Here is a 24,707-nt window from a genome sequence, read left to right as displayed (position 1 = left end):
ACTTAAAAACTCAATTGAGAATACTACCAGCAGAGTAGAACACTTAGAAGATAGAACATCAGACAATGAAGACAAAGTATTTCAACTTGAAAAGAACATAGACAGCTCAGCAAGACTGTTAAGGAACCATGAGCAGAACATTCAAGAAATATGGGACAACATAAAGAGACCAAACTTAAGAGTCATTGGGATACAGGAAGGTATAGAGGTCCAAACCAAAGGAATGAGCAATCTATTCAATGAAATACTATGATAAAACTTCCCAGACTTGAAGAATGAGACAGAATCCCAAATCCTAGAAGCCTACAGGACGCTGAATGTGCAAAATCATAAGAGATCCACACCTAGACACATTATAATGAAGATGCCCAGCATACAGAATAAGGAGAGAATTTTAAAAGCTACAAGAGAAAGGAAGCAGATAACATTTAGGGGTAAACCAATCAGGATAAGAGCTGATCTTTCAACACAGACTCTGAAAGCTAGAAGATCCTGGAATAACATATTTCAAACTCTGAAAGAAAATGGGTTCCAACCAAGAATCGTGTATCCAGCAAAATTAATCTTCAGGATGGAAGATGAAATTAAAACCTTCCACGATAAACAAAAGTTAAAAGAATTTGCAGCTAGAAAACCATCTCTTCAAAACATCCTTGGCAAAACATTTCAGGAAGAGGAAATGGAAAACAACAATGAAAACCAACAGTGGGAGGTAGGACAGTAAAGGGGGCAAAATAATCAAAGAGGAAAACAAACCATGTTTAGTAACATAAATAAACAAATATGGCTGGAAGAACAAACCATATCTCAATAATAACCCTAAATGTTAATGGCTTAAACTCACCAATTAAGAGACACAGGCTAGTAGAATGGATCAAAAAACAAGACCCAACAATATGCTGCCTACAGGAGACGCATTTGATAGGAAAGGATATACATAGACTGAAGGTGAAAGGTTGGGAAAAATCATATCACTCATATGGACTTTGGAAACACAGGAGTTTCCATACTCATATCAAATAAAATAGATTTCAAGCCAAAGTTAATCAAAAGGGATAAAGAGGGACACTACATACTGCTCAAGGGAACCATACACCAACAAGACATAACAATCATAAATATATATGCCCCAAACAACTGTGCAGCTATGTTCATCAAGCAAACTCTTCTCAAGTTCAAGAGTCTAATAGACCACCATACAATAATCATGGGAGACTTCAACACACCTCTCTCACCACTGGACAGATCTTCCAAACAAAAGTTGAATAAGGAAACTATAGAACTCAATAACACAATTACTAACCTAGACTTAATTGACATATATAGAATATACCACCCAACATCAAGCAGTTACACTATTTTCTCAGCAGCACATGGATCCTTCTCAAAAATAGATCATATATTATGTCACAGGGCAACTCTTAGACAATATAAAGGAGTAGAGATAATACCATGCATCTTATCTGATCATAATGGAATGAAACTGAAAATGAACAATAAAAGAAGGAAGGAAAAATCATGTATCACTTGGAGAATGAACAATAGGTTACTGAATGATCAATGGATTATAGAAGACATCAAGGAGGAAATTAAAAAATTCTTAGAGATAAATGAAAACACAGACACAACATAACGGAATCTATGGGACACATTGAAAGCAGTTCTAAGAGGAAAATTCATTGCTTGGAGTTCATTCCTTAAAAAAAGAATAAATGATCTCATACTTCATCTCAAAATCCTAGAAAAAGAAGAGCAAAACAACAGCAAAAGAAGTAGAAGGCAAGAAATAATTAAAATCAGAGCTGAAATTAATGAAATCGAAACAAAAGAAACAATTGAAAAAATTGACAAAACTAAAAGTTGGTTCTTTGAAAAAGTAAATAAAATCGACAGACCCTTAGCCATGCTAACAAAGAGAAGAAGAGAGAGAACTCAAATTACTAGCATACAGGATAAAAAAGGCAACATCACAACAGACACTTCAGAAATACAGAAGATAATCAGAAATTATTTTGAATCCTTATACTCCAATAAAATAGAAGATAGTGAAGGCATCAATAAATTTCTTAAGTCATATGATCTGCCCAGATTGAGTCAGGAGGATATAGACAACCTAAACAGACCAATATCAATTGAGGAAATAGAAGAAACCATCAAAACACTATCAACTAAGAAAAGCCCAGGACTGGATGGGTATACAGCAGAGTTTTACAAAACCTTTAAAGAGGAACTAATACCAATACTTTTCAAGCTATTTCAGGAAATAGAAAAAGAGGGAGAACTTCCAAATTCATTCTACGAGGCCAACATCACCCTGATTCCTAAACCAGACAAAGACACTTCAAAGAAAGAAAACTACAGACCAATATCTCTAATGAACATAGATGCAAAAATCCTCAATAAAATTCTGGCGAATCGGATTCAAAAACATATCAAAAAAATTGTGCATCATGATCAAGTAGGATTCATTCCTGGGATGCAAGGCTGGTTCAATATATGGAAATCAATAAATGTTATTCACCACATCAATAGACTTAAAATTAAGAACCGTATGATCATCTCGATAGATGCAGAAAAAGCATTCGACAAAGTACAGCATCCCTTTATGTTCAAAACTCTAGAAAAACTAGGGATAACAGGAACATACCTCAACATTGTAAAAGCAATCTATGCTGAGCCTCAGGCTAGAATCATTCTGAATGGAGAAAAATTGAAGGCATTCCCTCTAAAATCTGGAACAAGACAGGGATGCCCTCTCTCACCACTTCTGTTCAACATAGTTCTCGAAACACTGGCCACAGCAATTAGACAGACGGAAGAAATTAAAGGCATAAAAATAGGAAAAGAAGAACTTAAATTATCACTATTTGCTGATGACATAATTCTATACCTAGAAGACCCAGAAGGGTCTACAAAGAAACTATTAGAGCTAATAAATGAATTTAGCAAAGTGGCAGGATATAAAATCAACACGAATAAATCAAAGGCATTCCTGTATATCAGCGACAAATCCTCTGAAATGGAAATGAGGAAAAACACTCCATTCACAATATCCTCAAAAAAAATAAAATACTTGGGAATCAACCTAACAAAAGAGGTGAAAGACTTATACAATGAAAACTACAGAACCCTAAAGAGAGAAATAGAAGAAGATCTTAGAAGATGGAAAAATATACCCTGTTCATGGATAGGCAGAACTAACATCATCAAAATGGCGATATTACCAAAAGTTCTCTATAGGTTTAATGCAATGCCAATCAAAATCCCAACGGCATTTCTTGTAGAAATAGATAAAGCAATCATGAAATTCATATGGAAAAACAAAAGACCCAGAATAGCAAAAACAATGCTAAGCAGGAAGTGTGAATCAGGCAGTATAGCAATATCAGACTTCAAACTATACTACAGAGCAATAGTAACAAAAACAGCATGGTACTGGTACCAAAACAGGCGGGTGGACCAATGGTACAGAATAGAGGACACAGAAACCAATCCACAAAGTTACAACTATCTTATATTTGATAAAGGGGCTAAAAGCATGCAATGGAGGAAGGATAGCATCTTCAACAAATGGTGCTGGGAAAACTGGAAATCCATATGCATCAAAATGAAACTGAATCCTTTTCTCTCGCCATGCACAAAAGTTAACTCAAAATGGATCAAGGAGCTTGATATCAAATCAGAGACACAGTGTCTGATAGAAGAAAAATTTGGCTACGATCTACATACTGTGGGGTCGGGCCCCAAATTTCTCAATAGGACACCCATAGCACAAGAGTTAATAACTAGAATCAACAAATGGGACTTACTCAAACTAAAAAGTTTTTTCTCAGCAAAAGAAACAATAAGAGAGGTAAATAGGGAGCCTACGTCCTGGGAACAAATCTTTACTCCTCACACTTCAGATAGAGCCCTAATATCCAGAGTATACAAAGAACTCAAAAAATTAGACAATAAGATAACAAATAACCCAATCAACAGATGGGCCAAGGACCTGAACAGACAATTCTCAGAGGAGGACATACTATCAAACAACAAGCACATGAAAAAATGCTCAGCATCGCTAGCAGTCAGAGAAATGCAAATCAAAAGCACCCTAAGATACCATCTCACTCCAGTAAGATTGGCAGCCATTAGGAAGTCAAACAACAACAAATGCTGGCGAGGATGTGGGGAAAATGGTACACTTGCTCATTATTGGTGGGACTGCAAATTGGTGCAGCCAATTTGGAAAGCAGTATGGAGATTTCTTGGAAAGCTGGGAATGGAACCATCATTTGACCCAGCTATTCCCCTTCTCGGTCTATTCCCTAAAGACCTAAAAAGAACATGCTACAGGGACACTGCTACATGGATGTTCATAGCAGCACAATTCACAATAGCAGGACTGTGGAACCAACCTAGATGCCCTTCAATAGATGAATGGATAAAAAATAATGTGGCATCTATACACAATGGAGTATTACTCTGCATTAAAAATGACAAAATCATAGAATTTGGAGGGTAATGGATGGCATTAGAGCAGATTATGCTAAGTGAAGCCAGCCAATCCCTAAAAAACAAATGCCAAATGTCTTCTTTGATATAAGGAGAGTAACTAAGAACAGAGTAGGGATGAAGAGCATGAGAAGAAGATTAACATTAAACAGGGATGAGAGGTGGGAGGGAAAGCGAGAGGGAAGGGAAATTGCATGGAAATGGAAGGAGACCCTCATGGTTATACAAAATTACATACAAGAGGAAATGAGGGGTAAGGGAAAAATAATACAAGAGGGAGAAATGAATTACAGTAGAGGGGGTAGAGAGAGAAGAGGGGAGGGGAGGGGAGGGGAGGGGGGATAGTAGAGGATAGGAAAGGCAGCAGAATACAACAGACACTAGTATGGTAATATGTAAATCAATGGAAGTGTAACTGATGTGATTCTGCAATCTGTATACGGGGTAAAAATGGGAGTTCATAACCCACTTGAATCAAAATGTGAAATATGATATGTCAAGAACTATGTAATGTTTTGAACAACCAACAATTTAAAAAAAACCTGAATAACACAGGTATCAAGGAATCTATGAGAGGGCTGGGGATATAGCTCAGTTGGTAGAGTGCTTGCCTTGCATGCATAAGGCCCTGGGTTCAATCTCCAGCACCACACAAAAAAAAATCTATGATAAAGAAGTTTGAAAAATAAGAATACATTCTCTAATGACAAATGCTTCAGTAATATCAATTAATTCACTGTATAAACATGCCCACAATTTGCCATACTATATTGTTTGGTATGTACACACACATACATATATGTAAATAGATAGATAAGAATATATGAATACAAAAGTCAGTTTATCCTATACTCTTACGATTCAAGATACTTCTGTGACCTCATATGTGACTGGGGGTGGGGAGTAGTGTATCACATACATTCACCAGTAGATATCACTTGTAATCCAATTCAATTCTGACCCTACCTACCAGGAGATATTATTGGATCTTGCAGATTGGGAGCTCAGTTCTAGAAGACTTGTGTTATTCATCCTGTCACTCAAAAGCTCCAGTTTGTTTTACATGTGCTTCTGACCTGCCAGTTATAATCAGTCTCCCCACAACCCCTTCATTGAGTTCTATTAATTTTCTAGAGCAGCTCACAGAATTCAGGGAAGCACTTGACATAATTTATCAGTTTATTTTAAAGTATGTTACAAAGAACATAACTAACAAGATGCATAGGGTAAGGTGTGAGGTGAGGGGTGTGAAACTTCCTAGGTGTCTCTAGGAATATCATCCATCCTTCAGGAATTTCCATATGTTCAGGTATCTGGAAGAAGTCTGCTGGGTTTTATGGCAGCTTCATTACATAAATGTGATTGATTAAATCATTGTCCATCAGTGATCATCTCAAACTTCAGCCCCTTTTTCCTCCTGTGAGGTTGTGTTAAGGGGCTGAATGTCCCAACCCTCTAATTGTGACCTCATCCTAGGGGTGAACTCATTACCACACAAAAAGACACTTAGCACTTTGGAGTTACAAAGTTGTTTGCCAAGAAACTGGGTGAATATCAAATATATATTTTATAATATCACAGTATATTTCCTCCTGTAGCCCAGAGGACACAGGATTTATCATGAACACATCCTTGTTGCTGTCATAATGGGGACAAAAAATGTTAATTAATTACAAAAACGGATGAACAATTTTAATTGTGGCATATTGTGACCATAGAGAAAGAAGATTTGATACTGTGAGAGTGTTCACGACAAACTTGCCTTAGAACTGATGCCTAAGCTGAGCACAAAGGCACATATTTCTAGTCCTAGCTACTCTAGCTGAGGTAGGAAATTTGCTGGAGCCCAGAGCTGCCAGGTCATAGTGTATTCACACTAAGCTTGGTATCAATAGAATGGCCTCCAGTAGAAGAGAAACATCAGATTGTCTGCATCAGAAATGGAGCAGGTGAAAACTTATGACTGAGCTGAGATCAAAAAGAATGAGAATTAACAAGGTGAAGTAGAAGAGAGAACATTGTAGCAGAAAAGAATCTGTAAAGCCCCTTTGGGCTTGATAAAAGGCCCTTCGAGCAGATGTGGAGACAAAGCAGGGGCTTGACTAGAAAGGAGTAATACTAGAGAGGTAGATAGGAGTCTGCCATGCTAAAACCTTGTGGGTCATGTCAACAGAGCTTCTTCTGTTTTTACTGTACATGCAATAAGCTTAGAGGGGAAATGGAATAGTTGACATGATCAGGTGAATATTCTGAGACACTTGCTCTGGGTGCAATATGTAGAAGATATCAGAGTGGTTATGTTAATCAACTTTCTGTTGCTGTGATAAAATACCTGAGAAAATTAACTTATGGCAGAAAGACATATTCTGGTTCATGCTTTCCGAGATTTCCATCTGTGGTCAGCTGGATTCATTGCTATGGGTTTCTGGCAAGGCAGAACATCATAGCAGGGAATATCTGAAGGAGCAAAGCTGGTTACTTCATGATAGTGGGGTAGCAAAAAGAGAGAGAAGAGCCAGGGGGCAAACTACAGTTTTCAACGGCACATCTCTGATAACCTACTTCCTCCTAGGCCCAACCCCTAAAATTATTAATTCAGGAATTAATCCATGTCGAGGTCAGAGCCCATGATCCAATTATCTGCCAAAGACCCCATCTCTGAACCCTGCCAAACTGGAGACCAAGCCTTTAAAAATGTGAACTTTGGGGGAACATTTTAGATCCAAACCATAACAGTAGTATTATGCAAGTTTATTTCTGTTTCAATTAACAAAGTTCCTACCCACTCATACTAATTTAAGAAAAAAGATCATTTGTTGGCTCCAAAATTGTAAGCTGTGGCCAAGAGAAGATATTCATACATTTTAGGATCCAGTTGCTCTATGTTATTTTCAGCTATATATCTCTGTGCATCACAGCTCTGCTTTGTACTGTGTTCACTTTATTTTTAGGCAGGTCTCCTTTCTAAGGGTAAGATGACAGCTGGCAGCCTAGAGGCAAAAATCTCATATATTATCATCGCAACAGAAAGAGAGCCTCCTTTTCCCTGTAGCTCCAGCAAAATTTCCAGAACTGGCACTTACAGAGCAACTTGGTTCCCATGTCAATCCATGAAACAATCATTATGGCCACGGGGGGGGGCGGGGGGAATGTACTCATGAACTGAACAACTGCTCACTTTTGGAGCCAAGTTGTTCTATTGATTCTACCTGAACAGCATGACCCAAGAAAAGGAAATGGACAGCCCACCCCCCAAAGCATGAGTGCTATAGCAGAAGTAGGAGATCGACAGGAATTATAGAGGGACAGATTAAGAAGATCTTAAGACAGTCCCAGAGAAAAATAACCATAGTTTGGATTAAAGGTAGAGATCTGGGAAGTATTTAGGAAAGTAAATCAATAGGATTTTATAATGAATTGGTTAAGAGGATGGAGAGAGAGAGTTATGAGATAACAGAATAAGGCCTAAAATTCATGTTTACATAGCTGCTAATATCATTCACTGGAAGTGTTAACATTGGAAGAAGATCAATTTTGGAGGTAGCAAGAGGGGGGAATATGATGGACTTAATTTGGAGTATGTTGAGATGCCACTGAGACTTCTGAGAGATTTTGGAACATTTGGGTATATAGGACTTAAGATTGGGGGAGACATCTGGCATAGATGTATAAACTTTCCCAGGACTGAAACAGTCCATTGATTTGAAAGTTATTGATGACTATGGACAGTGATGGACAGAAGCAGAAATCAGTGGAGTGGGTGAATGATACGGATGCAGAGACAGTTATTATGGTAGATTAAATACGGAATCAAATTCATTACTGTTTCCTCCACTCAAGGGGGAGTTAACTTTGCTTCTTCTTGATTTTGTGCTTCCTTTTGTAACTTTCTTGACCAAAAGAATATTCTGGGCCTTCTAATACTAAGTCATAAAGAATTTCTAATACAAATTCATAAGAAGCCTTGCAACTCTTGCCTGAGTCTCCTGAAACATGTACTGTGAAGAAACTCAAATAGCTAACTGTGTTTTCTTGGGCAAATGATAAAACTCCTTAAGCCTCCATTTCCTTATATGCATAATGATTAGCACTCAATAATTGCTAGTTGCTGCTTTATCACCATTCCCAAGTGATAGAGAAGTGAATTAAATGATATAGAATTAGGATTTCTTATTTTCCCTTTAACAAAGAATTACTTATTTAAGATTATAAGACTAATGATTTTAGTGATGACTATTTATAATCTTATCATAAGCTAAGTCACAAATCAACAAAAGTATCATAATAAGAATTCTTAAAGAAAATAAATTTGATGGCCTGTGCTTTTGGGACAATATGGAGACATTCTGTGGTGATATTTTCAGAGATACTTTGCCATTTGAGCAGAGCTTTTCTGAAGTTACAAATAGCTGCACTCTGATATCCAAAAATACCACCTCCGCAAGTCAAAGAATTATATTACCACTTTAACCTAGTAACTGTCATAAGAGAAAATTTCAGGAAATACCGCTCTCAGATTAATCTGAGAATTGTTAAGAATACCATATAAATAGCAATTTATGGTTATTATATAGCCATTAATTTTATCTGTATTGCATCTTTCAAATGAGAGGAAAATGAGACAATCAAGACATCCTGAGTTGTACAGCATCTTGCTTTCAAATACCATTGGATTCAGTTTTCATATGTAACTTAGTGAACCTCCATTTCCCAGGCATGAGGAAAAGAGATGCTCTTTGGACTCATTTCTTGAGAACCTCTTCCCCATCAGATTTGCAGATGAAGATAGGGACATTGCCCTAGTTGCTTCTAAAATTTGATGGTTGCATGTTGTTTGGTTTAGATATGTGGTGTCCCTCAAAATCTCACGCATGAGACAATGCAAGAAAATGTAGAGGTGAAATGATTGGGTTACAAGAGCCTTAACCTAATCAGTGCATTAACCCCCTGTTAGGGATTAACTGAGCAGTGGTAATTATGGGCAGGTAGGGTGTGGCTGAAGGAGGTGGATTCCTGGAGGCACGACTTTGAGGTACATAGTTTATCCTGTTGACCAGCATGTTCTCTTTCTCCTTTTCTCTCTTTCTCTCTCTCCCCCCACTCTCTCCCTGCTTCTTGGTTCCATACTCTGAGCATTTTCCCTCTACCACACTCCTGCACCATCATGTTTTGCCTTACCTCAGGCTCAGAGCAAAGGAGTCAGTCAACTATGGACTCAGACCTCTGAAACTATGAGCCCCCAAACAAATTTTTCTTCCTCTAATTGTTCTTGTCAGGTCCTTTGGTCACAGCAGCACAAAGGCTCTCACCAGATGAGGTGAAGGGCTCTGATAACAAACTCAGAGGTAGCTCAGTTGTTCACTCCTGGGGATGTATAGGTGGCAGAAACCTCTCCTCACTCAAAACATTTTGTTTGTTCCACTCCTTTTCCCCTGCTACTTTCTTGAAGTAAGAAAGACTTCTCTGGATCTGAACCCATGGAAAACCAATTTACAAAGGCTTTATATCCAAAAACAAGCATATATGGCTGCAAGTGATGTGTTGTACTGGGCCATTTACTGAGTAGACACTGAATACTGAGTATTCAGTGCTGGTACATTGGAAATAGGAGTAATTGTCCAACCTGGCACAAATCCTATTGTCTTTAATCAAATGATACTCACGGTTTGCATTAAATCCAGATCCCTGGAAAAGCTCTAAAAACTCAATCATTATTATATTTACTAAGAATATCGAATACACTTGCAAAGTTATAGAAGTAAATGGGATTTGGTAAGGAAAAATTAATTCCCTTGAATTAATAGTTTTCTGTCATTTATCTGCTTAGTTTTTATGAAATAGAACAGAATGTGAATTGAATTTTAAAAAATATTTAAAAAGGTTTTTCTTTCTCATTCTAAAAACAAATCCTCAACCTCTCTACAGAAATATCAAAAGGAAAAAAGATGTGCCTAGCATAGTGTCTAATATAAGTGAATAACTCAAACTTGTGTTGAAACCTTATATAAATCTCTATCATGACCTCTTGAATTCTCTTCACCTAAAATCCTTATACCCCCAAGTCAGTGATACTCCCAAAGCACTTACTTGTGTGCTAAAAGTCAGTATTCCATATCAGGCAATGATACTAACATCGTATCATGTTGATTTTACAATGACCTCAATAATTTTTTTTTTTTTTTTAGAAATCAGTCCTTCTCCTTCCTGTATCAAATGATTTAGATTCCTTTAAGCCTGGTGACTGGTCAAGCACAGAAAACTCATCATAAAGAAGGGGAATGTTTCTGAGAACATTAGTATTGCCAAACTCTAACAGAGTCTGTCTGCTTTGGCTAGTATAAGTAACCACAAACCCTTAGCAATTTTAAATTAAGGCACAAATTAGAGGGTGAAATAAGTATTTATATTTGTTCTTTGTTAACAGCTGTTTTTAATGTTTCAGGGATGTTTCTTTCTTATTTCTCTCTAGTGCAAACTTGGGAGAATTATCCCAAGGTTGTTTCAACCTAATTTTCCACTTAATCATTTTTCATCTCAATTCTTTCTGGAAGAGCTTTAAGGTGATGACATATGTCCATTTCTCTCCCTCCTCTCTCTCTCTCTCTCTCTCTCTCTCTCTCTCTCTCTCTCACACACACACACACACACACACACACACAATTATTAAACTCAAAAAAGAAGACAACCACAGCCTGAAGTCTGCTTCTCTTAGGGATCCTTTGAGTTAGTTTTCTTATGCTGGCACTCTAACAACACAGAAAGTCAGTCCAATTCCTTTAAACAATTTTAATGACAATATTAACATATTAATATAACAAGATGGTTTCAGGCAGGAAGGAAAAGTAAATAAGACTTAACTCATGATTTCTAAGTTATTGTAGATATTAAAATCATGTAATATTGTGCGGTCTTTTAGCTTAAACATGTTGTACTGAAGAACTTCTACTTTCCCTTCACACACACACAAAACTTGACATTATATATAAAATAATAAGATAAAGGAAAAGTTTTCCTTTAACAGGCTCCCTTGAAATATGTTTAAAATAGAAATATGATATTTTTACTTGTGACATCAAGAGTTCCTAAAGTAGTCCATGAGATGGTAAATATTCAGATTTACGTATAAAACAACTGTTTATGTTCAGCCCACCTTTAAAGATTTCACGTTAATGACTGATGACATGATTAGGGTTGTTCTTTTAAAAAGTTAAGAACCAAAATATTTTTTTAGTAAACAATTTTATTTATGGTGGAATTTCCAAAATTTCTTATATCTTGAAATTATCCACAAAGTACTATTTAGTGCTTCCATTGAAAAGATGCATTTCTTATCAGAAATTTCTTATTGATATAAGAAAAGATCAAAGTATATACCATAAGGCAGTATTGCTCTATTTTTATTTAATACAATATAACAAAAGATTAAGGAGAAGAGCAAAAATTAAATATATTTCAAATTCCCTGTAACTGATTCCAGATATTAAAATGCTTTGAAGAAAAAATAAAGATCTAAACAACAAAGATATTATTTTGATGAGAAATATTTATATAAAAATATAAGTTAAGCATTGCAACAAGCTACCCTCAATGAATTACCTCCACCAGAAATAATATTATTGGAACTATATAACTAAAGAAAAGAAGATGAAGTTAAAGACAAAGAAGAAGAAAAGAAGGAGAAGGAGAAAGTATTAATTGTAACCATAACTTTTAGTTAAATATGCTTTCTTATAAAGTGGCAAGGTAATATGTACAAATTTACAACTGAAAAGAAATCATTATATACATGTTGTCTTCATTCTGGACTTGTTGGCCTTCTCCTCTTGGATAATGGGCCCTCCTGGCAAAACTGATCCAGACTAGGTATTTAGTTCATAGCACGTGATAGATAAGCCTGGAACTAGAAGCCCCTGGAGTTGCAGGCTGCAAATCAGTGCTGACAACTGGAGAGAGAGAGGCTGGGTCCTGGAAAGGCAACCCAGGTTGCTCTGAGGAGGTGATCCGATCCACAATGCTGGACAAGCAATCCAAGCTGGATAAGGAGCTTTTATCTGTAGCATATACTAATAATACAAGGGGAAAAACATTAAAAAATTATCCCTAGATAAACAGACTTGCTTATTTGACCCTTAAGCTACAGGTCAGCTCTTTTGACACCAAAGGTCAGGTGATCACAGAAAGCCTGATATAGAATTTGCAGCAAATATCTGGCAATTCCTGAGGGTGGAGTGTGGAGTGAGGAAGCCCCCTGGTAATATTTCAAGGAAAAGTGTGTGTGTGGGGGGGGGGAATTGGGAGCAGAAAATGTGAATGTATTTTATTCTGCCACAGCCTCTCCACAAGAACATTCCCTTTCCTTCCCTTTACCAATACTACCTGGAAGAATAGACTCTTCTATGATAGACTGAATTGTGAGGTTGAACTGGCCTTTAAATGCTTCTGAAATTATCAGTTCTTACCATTTGACACATCGGGACAGTAGACAGTGTCAAAACTGCTGCTCTTTCTGGACCAGACAGGACTATTACATTCAGGCTATAATACAAGAAACAAAAGATATTTGTTTTCAGGTTTGGCAAAACTGACTTAGGGCAAGGCAGTGCTTGCCACAAGCTCTGTAAACTGACCACTCTCAGTCACCTTCATTGCCTTGATTTAGGAAGGGTTAGCCCTCTCCAAATTGCCAGGGCACAGAGGTCAATCTCTGTACTGGGAGAAGAGGAGAACAACAGCAAAGCAAAGAGGGGTGGAATTCAGCAGCAATGTGCATTGGGTTAACCATGCAAAATGGATTGGAATAGAAGGAAGCCACACTAATTCTGGGAGAGAATATTTTCCCAGGGCAAAAACACATTAAAACCTGGCAGCATTGGAGCAAACGCCCTCTGAAAAGAATGCACCAACAATCTTCCAGCCAGGCCTCAGCAGAGCCTGGACTGAGGCCATGATGTTTTTATTTCTTCATTAAGTTATAAACTCTGGGGCAGGGAGAGCTTCAGATAGTTGCCTTTAAATGTTAATATATGGCAGAGGCTGCCGGTGATATAATTTGGAAATAAAACAAGTAATGGAGAAAATATCATAGCACCTATCTTGGTGCCAAATCTCTACTACAATGTCTATCTACAACCTGCTAGGAAGTCAAACTAAAATCGTATTCAAGGTTTTTTTCCTGGCATGTTTCTAAATCTGGACACCACTTTTCTCTTAAAGCCACTCAACAACTGCCTGTACCCCAGCCTATTTCACCTCACCTGATTTAATTGAGGTCTAAAGGAGTTTTAGAAAAGATTGGGGAAGCTGAGGGTAGGTACCACAGCTGTGACTTACCATGCCATCTGAGCAGTTGGAGGTGGGGCTGGTGGGCTCTGAGCAGCTCTGTCCAGGCAGGCTGTAGTAGTTCTCCACCTGTTCCCTCAACAACTCCTGCAAGCTCTCGATGTAGCGGATGGCATTTCTGAGGATCTCCACCTTGGGTAGCCTCTGGTTGGGGTTAGTCGTGGTGCATCTCTTGAGCGTCTCGAAAGCCTGGTTGACCTTCTTCAGGCGTCTCCGCTCACGCATGGTGGCTGCCTTCCGCCGATCCATAGTGGTGGACTTCCTCTTGCACGCTTTGCAGGCCCACATGAGGCAGTGACCAGCCTGGTGGTGGCCGGTAGGCGCTCGCACGTGCTCGTCCTCGTCTGAGCCCTGCAGCTCTGCTTTGTGCGCCCCAAAGGCACCCATTCGTGGCTCGAACTCATCCCCAAACTCACCCTCAGGGGACGGGATACAGGAACCATCGTAAAAGTACTCAGAAGGTGAGAACTGGCAGCCGTCCATCATGTCCATCCTGCGAACAGGCCAGCAGTGCACCTACTAGACGGCAGCTGGAGAGATAAAGGAGAAACGCGAACCTGGGGCCACTGCAGTCGGGCAAATCCCAGGCGGAGCTCACTGGTTGGTTTCTCCGGTAATTAACAAGGGCAGACGCCCGCTGGCCTGGGTCGGCCGGCTGGGGTTGGGGCTCTTTATATATTCTTGGGGGTGGGGGAGGGAGGCTGGCCCCAGTAGTCGGGCACTATTAGCATATCCCACCCTAACCCCCTCAGGGGCTGTCTGGGCAAACCTCTGCCTTTCCTCTGGGGACAATTTGCTATTTACTTCCCCCCACTTTTTGAAGCTAATGGCTTTACTGCATTTCTGCTGGGACGGGCATGGTTTCCCTACCTGCTCACTTGCACTCTACTAACCTAAATTGAGGGACCACCTAGAGTGTAACAAACAAAGGAAACAACTTATGGCAGTTGTTCACTCACAACAGGATTAATAGTGATTAAGAGTCAACAGAACTCCCTACTTGTCAGCTGACATCAAAAGCCTACTTGCCCTTTCAGTCTTGGACATGAGAAATCAACCAGTCTGGGGAGGTTTCTTTCGGTCTCTGTCTTCCTTTCTTTCTCCCCCATGAAATATTTCCTAGCAGTTTTTTTTTTTTTTCAATGAATTCGATAATGGTTGCTAAAAACTTGAAGTGACCCTTTCAATCATGGAGTGATTCCAGAGTTTCTTTTTCTTTTACCAGCTATTTTGAAAGGATTGAGGTGAGTGAATTTCTGATCAGGGTGTCATTTCATAGGCGTTATGTGAATGGGGAGAGATGGGTGGGAGCTTCCTTAAGACAGCACTCGCTTGGCGCTCTCCCTGTTATTTCTTAGGTGGGCTAAGGAGAGCCAGTAGACCGGGCACATTCCTCCCGCCCTTGCTTTCTTCCTTTCTCCCTTCTCCACATATTCGCTGAGCGCCTCCTACATCGTGCCAGGGCTCGGCTAGACCCTGAGCAGGCCGATGATCCGCATTGAGAGGGTCTCTACAGTGGCAATGGAAGAAGTCCCGTTTTAGACCTCAGACTCCCCGCAAAGTCCTTTTCCAGGAGCGAGTCTCCTTTTTTCCCTTTCTGTGCTCCGCCCGATCATTTCTACAGACTAAACAGCCAAACTGGGCTTTGGGGTCGCTAATTTTCTGCTTTCAGGCAAACTAACACCGTTACAGATGCGTCCCAGCTGCCGGCACAGCATCCCGGGCTAGTGTAAAATTTCCAATTCTTCCAACCAGGAGTGACTTCACACACTTCAATGACAAAAGCCTTCCAGTAAAGCAATCCCCAGCAGCAGTCTTTGAAATTTTGGTGGATAGAAGGCAAGTGACATTTAAATAATAATCTATTCAATCAGCTTAGTAATTACTAACACTTTTAACCCACTTTCAGATCATTTGAAGTGAGGAGATGCTGTTTATATTTAGGAAAACAATTACTTAAAGTCTACACAAACAGTTGGAGGTCTTGGACCAGGGCTTGTGGCCCATAGAAAGGAAGAGGGAGTGCTCTGGATTTCACCTAGGGATATCCAGTTCAGTATATGTGACTCAAAAGTTATTGGGTGGGGTAGAACTTTCCTTTGTATCTTTTTTTTTTTTTTTTTTTTTTTTTTTTTTTTTGCAAAACTGCTTTCCTACCTATAGTTACCAGGATACTTATAACTCTTCCCAGGTTAAGATCTCTCCCAAGTGAAGGTCCTAAAACCAGCATGAGAGTGTGACAATGTCCGTAAATGAGGTTTATACCTTTACTACCTTGCCTTTCCTCTCTTCTCATCTGTCCCCACTCTGTCATCCCTAAGACAATGATTTCCCTTGAAAATCAGAATTCTTTTCACATCAACCTCAGCTTAATTGTCTGGCCCGTGGGAAATCCATCTGCATTTTACTTAGGCCTATTTACAAGTGGATGGTTTTGAAATGAATACAGTCCCAGGGCTACCCCAGATATAAAACTTAAGTTCCTGAAGGATCGAGGTTCCTCCATCACACTGGTGGAAACATTTGAATGAGCAGCACATCACTGCCTCTAAAATACAATAGTGAGTAGATATTCTCATCCAGGAGTTCACAGCCAAGTTCCAGGATTCTGGTCAGCAAACAGCAACCCTACAAACAGCAACTATAAAGCACCCCCACTTGTGGCATCCACTGTCCACCATTAGCATATGTAAAGCAGGTAAAGCAGTGTGATTTAGAAACAAACAAACAGGCCTGGTGTCACAAGCCTGTAATTGCAGAGGCATGGGAGTCTGAGACAGGAGGATCACTGGTTCAAAGCCAGCCTCAGGGAAAAAAAAAAAAAATCTCTAAAAAAAAAAAAAATACAAAAAATCTCTAAATAAAATACAAAAAATAGGGCTGGGGATGTGGCTCAGTGGTTGAGTGTCCCTGAATTCAATCCTCGCTCCTCCCCGTCCCCCAAAAAAACTTGGTCTTGAAAGTTGAAGTGGAAGATAGAAGTTACACTTCTGCCTGCCTTTCAGCTAATTTCTGAAAGCACTTAACATGCTTTGTACCCAGTCCCCACAGCATGGGGTATGTGTAGCTAACAATTATTGAGAATTTTCTTCTTTCGGAGCAATTCTTCTTAACCCATTCCATATATTTACTCAATTAGTACTCCTGAGAACTCTGTCAGAGCTATAATCAGACCGATTTTTCAAAAGAAGGTAAAGTAAACTGGACGTATAAGATAATTTGCCCCAGGTCACACTTATTGGAAACAAGGCAGGGTGTCCTTAGAGATCGTGCTGTTAGAGGTGAGTTTGTTTGTTTTCTTCAATCAATTCCAGCTGGGTGTGCTTCCTCAGCACTAGAGCAGAAACTCACAAATGCTGGATGCTGGACATCTTGCCCTGGCTTTTGAGCCCGGGAAGACGCTGTCACTCAGGAGCCTCTGTCAGTAAGGATAGTTCTCAGAGGTTAGGCTGTCTTTGGTAAGGTGATCTCAAAACAAATTTACCAGAGTGCTGCGGGCGAGTGGAACTAAAGAAGCCAAGAAAACACGAGCACCCGGAGGCTTAATGAGACCTGCCAGGGGGGAACAGGGTCCCGGGGTTGAGGGCCCTCGGGACTCAAGTGCTGAAAATAGGATCTCAGAGCACGGAAGAAAAAATGGAGGCAAAACTTTTAAACCACTATCAGAGGTGAGAGAAGAGTGAGATCAAAAACTGGGAGGCAGTATGCAAGGAAGGAAGGAAACCCGCACCCCAAAGATGACAGGGGATCCCTGATTCAGGGGAGGTTGGCTGGGTTTTTTTTCTCAGAAGCCGGGGAGGGAAGGAGAGGAAGAAAGAGGGAGGGAGAGGTAATGAGGAACTGGATAAGCATATAGAGGACAAAAATTTAGTGGAGAAATTGAACGGGAAGCATAGGAAAAGTTCAGATCTGCTTTTAAAAAGACAACTTAGCTGTCAATGTGCCCTCTTCTACCCCCAAATAAAACTAGATTAGATTTTGTATGTCATGGAAGAAATGAAAAGATAAGCTGCTTTCCATTATATCTCCAGAGAAGTGAATTTGTTACATGTAGGGGAAACTCACATTTATTTATATGTAAACAGGTTTCTAGAAATAATATTCCAACACTGTCTGCTAGGGAAGCCTCCCAGTAAGCAAATGTGGGAAAGAAAGCTCAGCCACACTGTACCCAGCCACCCAGAGTTGAAAATGAATGCCCTCCAAGATGCTGGTGAGACAGATGGATAATTCATGTATTTGCAATTTTGAATTTCAGATTCTGAACAAAAACAAATACACGTTTAGTTTTCTAATGACTCAGACTTTCATAAACAGGCTATAATTGCAGTGACCTATAAGATTACCTCTAAGAAACTGTCAACTTTTGATCTTAGCAGAACCTATGTAAACAAATAAATAAATAAAAATAAGAACTATTGTCAATGGACAGACCACACCATCAAAATGATGTTCATCACTTTTTCCTAGTAAAATTTGCCCACTGTAGGAATTCTGTATTACTGAAAATTCATCATACTTCTCTTAGTGGGACAAACTAAATATACATAGAAAGATTACATGTGGAAAGATTAATCCATTTCAATTCACTTCTGCCCCTATCAGCAGACCCTATTAACTCCTGGAAAAAGGGAGTTCTTGGGATTTTTGGTTATCATAGATGACTTCACAATATGCTAAGCAATTTCAAACTGCTATTAGCTCTGAGAACCCCGGGGCACACCTAAGTAAACACATTAGTACCTGCCAGAGCTGTTGGAAGAATTTGTGGAGAAGACAGCTGAGGAAGACATTGGCCTCTGCTTGAATTCGAAGACTCCCAAGAGAGATCAAAGGACTAAGTTAGGACATTTAGCAGCCTTGAGAGTCCAGAAAGTAGCCAGTTCTTATAGCATTATCTTTTGTTCCAGCACATGGCATAGTCATTCCATCTCACAGACTGACTCTGAACTCAGCTTGCAGAAAAATTGCTTTTTTTGCAGACTGAATCCTGTAGGACCAAGGATCATCTTTTACAAGTTAAGTTAGTTTGTGGGAATGACTGGAGGGGCCTGTGGGAAGATACCATATTATTGCTAATTTACAAATGCATAGAATTAGACAATGAGATATTCAAAGTTTAAAAAAATATATTTTTTAAAAAAAATTTTCCTAAGTGGTGTTGTGGGAAGGGGGTTTTTAAATAAAGAAATGGGATATGGTATTACTAAATAAAGCACAAATGATAAATTCTTTTAACTAAAGAATGTCTTTTTAAGGATAAAGTTTACTTTTAACTTAGCAAGTTTGCTCTGCAGCCTCAAGAGTAGTTGGGAACACTGAATTTAAGTACCCTTCCCACCCAAAAAACATACAAAAGAGTTTGGAAGAAAAGGGAGACCACTTGGCATAATTGGATTTCCACAATATTCAGGTTTGGAATTCAATGATCCAGATATGATGATTGAAGTTAGTTTGAGAAAACTTGTATTCGATGTTCCACAAATTATTTCTATAGTTGTATAACAGAAAATCACTCATTACTTCATACCTGAAAACTGTGTATATGCCTCTGGAAAAGAGGCTCTGATTCAATCCCAAATGGCTTATCTTTACCAAGTTATTATGTCTTGATTTTTCTGCTTCCACAGCCCTGTTTGTTTTGGCTTTGGCCTTGGTAAAGATTATCATCATTAATATCAAACAAAAACATTTTAATTGCAAACACACCAAGGATTTCTTTGGAAATCCACTGTCAGCTACAGCAGTGGAGGTCACACAAAGTCTTTGGGAAATATTTGCTCTATTTAACGAAGAGACTTCCATAGGCAAACGGATTCCAAACAATTTCTCAAGTTACCTAGCTAGCTAAGAAAGATAGAGAGGATTTGGTTTGCAAAGACTGAATAAAATCTATCAACAAGCAAAGTCCATGACTTAATAAAAGCATTCTGTTGCTGAGCAATTTATAAGAGAAATCTTATTATAAATATATATGCAATTGTAAAATAAATGAATTCACCTCATCAATTAAAACATTTTATTTCAGTTGTGTAATGAATTTGATTCTTTTAAATATAGGTATGTGTGTATGTATATATATATATGTGTGTGTGTGTGTGTGTGTGTGTGTGCACGCATGCACACACACACACACACACATTTTAGAGCAAGTCTCTAGGGAAAAAAATCCAGATATATAATATGGATATTATTGGGAACATATGCAACTGGCACATATTCACACATATTTTGGTTGGATAATGTGATTGGTAAATGTTTCTAAGTTTAATTTAACAATGTCTTAATAAGGTTAAAAGTCAGGTTTCATTTCCGAATTTTTCTCTGCTAGCCTCAACAGTAGTTGAAAACATTGAATATCTTTATTCCCTGCACCCTGTGAAAGAGTTTATTTTTTAAAAATAATGTAACTGCTCTAACTTCCAGTTCACTAGCTAACCACTCTTGAGAAAGAACTTTTGGAAAACAACTGTCAAAGACCACCAAATTACTCTATAGACCATAAAGTTTTCCACGTTAATTTCCCAAAGCTTCTCTTGCAGGGTACCTGGTAGTTGAGGGTAGGACCTTGCAGCCATCTGGGCTTTATACTTGCCACATGGAAGGACCTCGCTATTCCAAAGGATCATCTTCTCTAAAGTAGACATAACAACAGTACTTCTCTCTGGCTGGTTGATGAAGGATTATGAGTCAATGTGGAAACTGCTAAGAATGGCTCATTCACATTGTCCCAGTTCTCTTTGCTATGAATACTTTCCCCATCCAGAGCCAGCAAAGGCTGAAGGAACTGGGACTTTTTGTGGAAGAAAAACCTTTTGATGGTCAATTTAGATTTATTAATGAAAAATAAAGTGATCTGGCATCTGGAGCTTATTTTGTCACTATTTTGGCTTAGGACTTTATATATCTTAGTGCATCTTTGCAACTCCAGGAATCAGGCCCTGTTGTCCTCATTATTTTGTAAATGAAGAAGTAGGCCCAAGAAGCAGCAGTGACTAGCCCAGGGCTACACAGTAGCAGCCTGAATTTAATCTAGGCAGTCCACCTCCTCCAGAGGCTCAGTGGTTTGCATCCTTAAACCTCCTGCCTGCTTCTCTCAAACCTTTAAAAGGGATTATATGTCAATATCAGTTTCCTCTATGAACTATTCTGTGTTTTATAAGTAGCATGTTCTAACCACCAAGTGCACTACTGGATCTCCCCTCTCTGCATTCTAAAAATATTTTAGAAGAAACTGCAATTATCCATGTGCTCAGAAGACTAACTACAGTCTGAGCACACCTCAATCCAGAAAATTCTAAATCAGAAATGCTCTTAAATCCAAACTTTTTGACTGCCTATATGATGCTCAAAAGTTTTCAGATTTTGGAGCATTTTGGATTTGGGAATTGTGGGATTCAGGGTGCTCAACCACAAAGCCCATACAAATATTTCAAAATCTGAAAACATTTGAAATCCAACACACTTCTGGATAAGGAATATTCAATCTGTATTACCCTTAGGAAGAGGATTTCTCTTCTAAAATGGAAAAGGGGCAAGCTATATCTCCAGCCTGCAGGGAGCGCTACTTGTGGCATTCTCAAGTGGGGTGCACAAAAGGAAGATGAGACCTTGGAGTGTTAAGAAGCCAGGTTGAACAGGGAAATACAGCAATGGGTTTGATTTTTTACATCTGTGAGCTGATTGTCAGCTGTGGGGAAGAAAGGGGTAAAGTAGAGGGGTAAGGTAGACATTAAGGGGTGGAGGTAGGAAGTGAAGGTATGCTTTGGAGAATGGAAGGGAGAAGTAGAAATTCTAAAGAAATGGCTTGCTCCTCTTCTCCACTTCACTTCCCACTGTGTTTCTTGGTGGTCTTTTCTTCCTGAAGTTACAGGATAAACAAACCTGGCACACGTTGTAAAATCCTCATGATGAGGAATTCCTGGGGCTTAGAGTCTCTGGGGCTCTGCTGTTTGGCCCAGCTAAGAGATTTCATGTGTGTTGTTGTTGTTGTTTTTTGCCCTCAACCATTTAACCCTTTCCCTCTCTTAAAGCAACCCACCTTTCAAAGAAGCCCATCCTTCTTTTATCTTTGTATTTGAAAAACAAACCCAGGCCAAAGAGGCCTTAAGGATATGCCAGTCTGATAGGGACCAGTCTAGTTCAAGAAAACTGTGGAGGAGGCCAGTACAGCCCCCTGGGTACTCAGATCAATGCTGGGAAACAGCCTGCAACATCAAGGAGAGGAAAATAATTTGGATTAAATAAGCTGAAAATCTTTTAGGGAAATCAGAAAAGAATTTTGTTTTGGAATTTCTTGCCAACAAAATTTTACTAGATTGAAAATTCAGTTGTTAACTCTGGGTAAGTAAGCCATACCCAGATCACCATGTACAGAATGGTAAGAAGAGGAAAAAAGACAAAGAAAAGGAAGAAAGAAATGGGTGCTGATAAAGGGAAAACAGATTCCTTCTGGATACTCTTCACTTCTAATTACAAGTGTAAGATCTATATGAAATATTAAATTACCCAGTTTAAATCAGACAAAAGAAAATTACTCAGCCTGAAAGAAAGCACCCCAATAAATGGGCTTCTGTGGTGTCAAAATTAAAATATGGCTCCTCTTTATTTTTGTACACATGCCCTCAAATGTATGTTTCCAGTTGAATCAAATTAAGGCCAACTTTGTTCATATAGAAACTTATTTTTAATATTACAATACCAGGATCCTCACACATTTTATATACAATCCATCAGTCCACATTTAAAATATACTTCTTAAGTTTACATTAAAAAAATGAACGTACTAAGACTATATACAAAAATACATTAAGTACCACTAAGATTAACGTTCCCACTTCGCTTTAGACAGGAATGAACTTCTTTCGCATGTGGCACAAAGGATCGCCGTAATAAAAGTTAATATATTACAAAACCAACCAAATAAAAACAAAACAGGGATGCTAGACCTAAGGCACTGGTGCGGTTCCCAAAAAAAAAAAAAAAAAAAAAAAAAAAAAAAAAAAAAAAAAAAAAAAAAGAAAAAGAAAAAAATAGAAGCCCAAAGCCAAAAGGCCCTTTCGTTTGAGTTTGAACAAGTTTCTTTATAAATATGTCTCCTTCCCTTTCCTAAAATCTGGGGTCTGGGTGTCTAAATGGTAATGAATGTGACCTAATCTAAAGGATTAGGTGGAGAAGGAGTCTTCCTGCTGCGTGGAACGCGCCGGCCCAGAGTTACTTTTCCACCACCTCCTCTACGCAAGGGAGTTTGCGTTCCTCGGAGGAAATACTGTCCACAATGGAAGAAAGGCATCGAAGGCTGCTTGAGGCCGACGAATCAACGTTTGCTCCTCCTGAACACAAGAAACAAATAGGAACACACACCAACAATGCACCGTGTAAGGAAGAGGCAGGCAGCTCTGTGCCCCGCCGGAGGCCCCTTTGACAGCGCAAGAAGACCACGTTCGTGCGCTCTGAGAGCTCGGTTCTAGCAGGATGCGCCCCTGCGCTCACTTTTGAGTCCGGAGCGAACTCCCCAGCTCCCTCCCGGGATGCTCTCTAGCGCAGCCCAGTGCCCTCCCTTTTACTTTACCTTCCTTAGCAGTTATCACGAGCCCCCTGGAATGATCCGAAACACTTGGCCACTGGGAGCTGCAGGTGCGCAGGAAATCCGCACCCTCAAGCTGGAGGGAAAACCAAAGCCACAGATTAGGAAAGAAACAAATTCCGGGGGAGGGGGCCCTTCTGGGGGTGTCTCCTCTGCTTCCTTGGGCCGGGTACGCATTTCCTGCCCATTGGAGCGACCTGGTCTTCTTGGGTCACTGGGGGTTCATCTAGAGAGGAACGGGAGGGGCAGGCAAGAAAGGAGTAAGGGAAGAGACTCGGCGCTGGAAGTTAAGGCCCCGCGGAAGGCGTTTAATCAGCCTTTACATTTCCCTCCCCGGCAGCATCTGGGGCTTACAATTTCTTGCTTGGGTCTGTAGCTGAAGGGGTCCACCCCTAGCTCCTGCATTTTATCCTGCTGATCTAATCGGTGCAGCAGGTCCTGCAGCCGCTCAATGTAGCTGATGGCGCTCCGCAGAATCTCTACTTTGGGCAGCCTCTGGTTGGGGTTGGCTACAGTTCGCCGCTTCAGTGCCTCGAAGGCCTCGTTGATTTTCTTTAGCCGCCTTCTCTCGCGCAGAGTGGCGGCTTTCCGACGGTCGGTGGGGGCAGACTTTTTCTTGCACGTCTTACAAGCCCAGATCAGACATTGGCCGGGGCAGTGGGGAGGCTGCAGGCCTGGGGGTGCCAGTACATGCTCCTCTCCGCTGCTGTCGCTCCCGGCTTCTGGGGGCATTTGGTCCTGGCAGGGAGATAGGGTACCATCACTCCCTGGATACAAAGGAGAGCCCTCTGCTACTTCTAACGGCTGCAGGGTAACATTTTCCCCGTCCAAGTAGAAGAAATAGGAGCCAGTTTCAAAAAGGTCCATCATCATGTTCTCCTCCTTGGCCTCTGACTCGATCTGAACTGGGTGATGGACTCAAAACCCAGAGGAACCACCCAGATGGCATTTAATTAGTGCGGTGACATAAGTCGACCCAGCTTTATATATAGTAGCTCCTGAAACTCAATCCAACTTTTAGCTGTCATGGAGCATCAGTCTCCCAATGTGACTGCAGCTAGTGCTCTCTAGAACATCTAGTTTGAAAGAAAACTGAGACGTGTCGCCACCCAGAGTGAAGTGACAGTCTGTATGAGGAACAGGTTAAACCAAAATACAAGAAAGAATCCCGTAATTTAAGCAAAGCCTCGAACACTTCCATTTTGGACAGTTTAGACACCAACCTGCTTACAAGACAACTTCAAAACAACTGGGGATTAACACTGCCCCATTCCCCTCCCCCTGG

At 39.8% G+C, this 24,707-nt stretch overlaps 2 protein-coding genes across 2 annotated transcripts; both read right to left on the bottom strand.

The window, feature by feature from the left end:
* Positions 1 to 11,288: 11,288 nt before the first annotated feature.
* Positions 11,289 to 14,765, bottom strand: MYF5 (myogenic factor 5). Its single transcript, XM_081310932.1, has 3 exons — positions 13,828 to 14,765; positions 12,957 to 13,032; positions 11,289 to 12,560 (listed from the first exon to the last, which is right to left on the bottom strand). The coding sequence occupies exons 1-3, from the start codon at positions 14,326 to 14,328 to the stop codon at positions 12,370 to 12,372; spliced, it is 768 nt and encodes a 255-aa protein (XP_081167058.1). The 5' UTR covers positions 14,329 to 14,765; the 3' UTR covers positions 11,289 to 12,369.
* A 7,651-nt stretch (positions 14,766 to 22,416) lies between these two features.
* MYF6 (myogenic factor 6) lies at positions 22,417 to 24,377 on the bottom strand. The gene is made up of 3 exons (XM_081311878.1): positions 23,777 to 24,377; positions 23,408 to 23,498; positions 22,417 to 23,168 (listed from the first exon to the last, which is right to left on the bottom strand). The coding sequence occupies exons 1-3, from the start codon at positions 24,293 to 24,295 to the stop codon at positions 23,050 to 23,052; spliced, it is 729 nt and encodes a 242-aa protein (XP_081168004.1). The 5' UTR covers positions 24,296 to 24,377; the 3' UTR covers positions 22,417 to 23,049.
* Between the last annotated feature and the right edge of the window lie 330 nt (positions 24,378 to 24,707).

The sequence above is a fragment of the Spermophilus citellus genome, assembly GCF_964194105.1.
Source record: "Spermophilus citellus genome assembly, chromosome: 10".
In the NCBI taxonomy this organism is placed as follows: Eukaryota; Metazoa; Chordata; class Mammalia; order Rodentia; family Sciuridae; genus Spermophilus; species Spermophilus citellus.
Note: the sequence above shows the minus strand (reverse complement) of the source record. Positions and strands in the feature narration are given on the sequence as shown.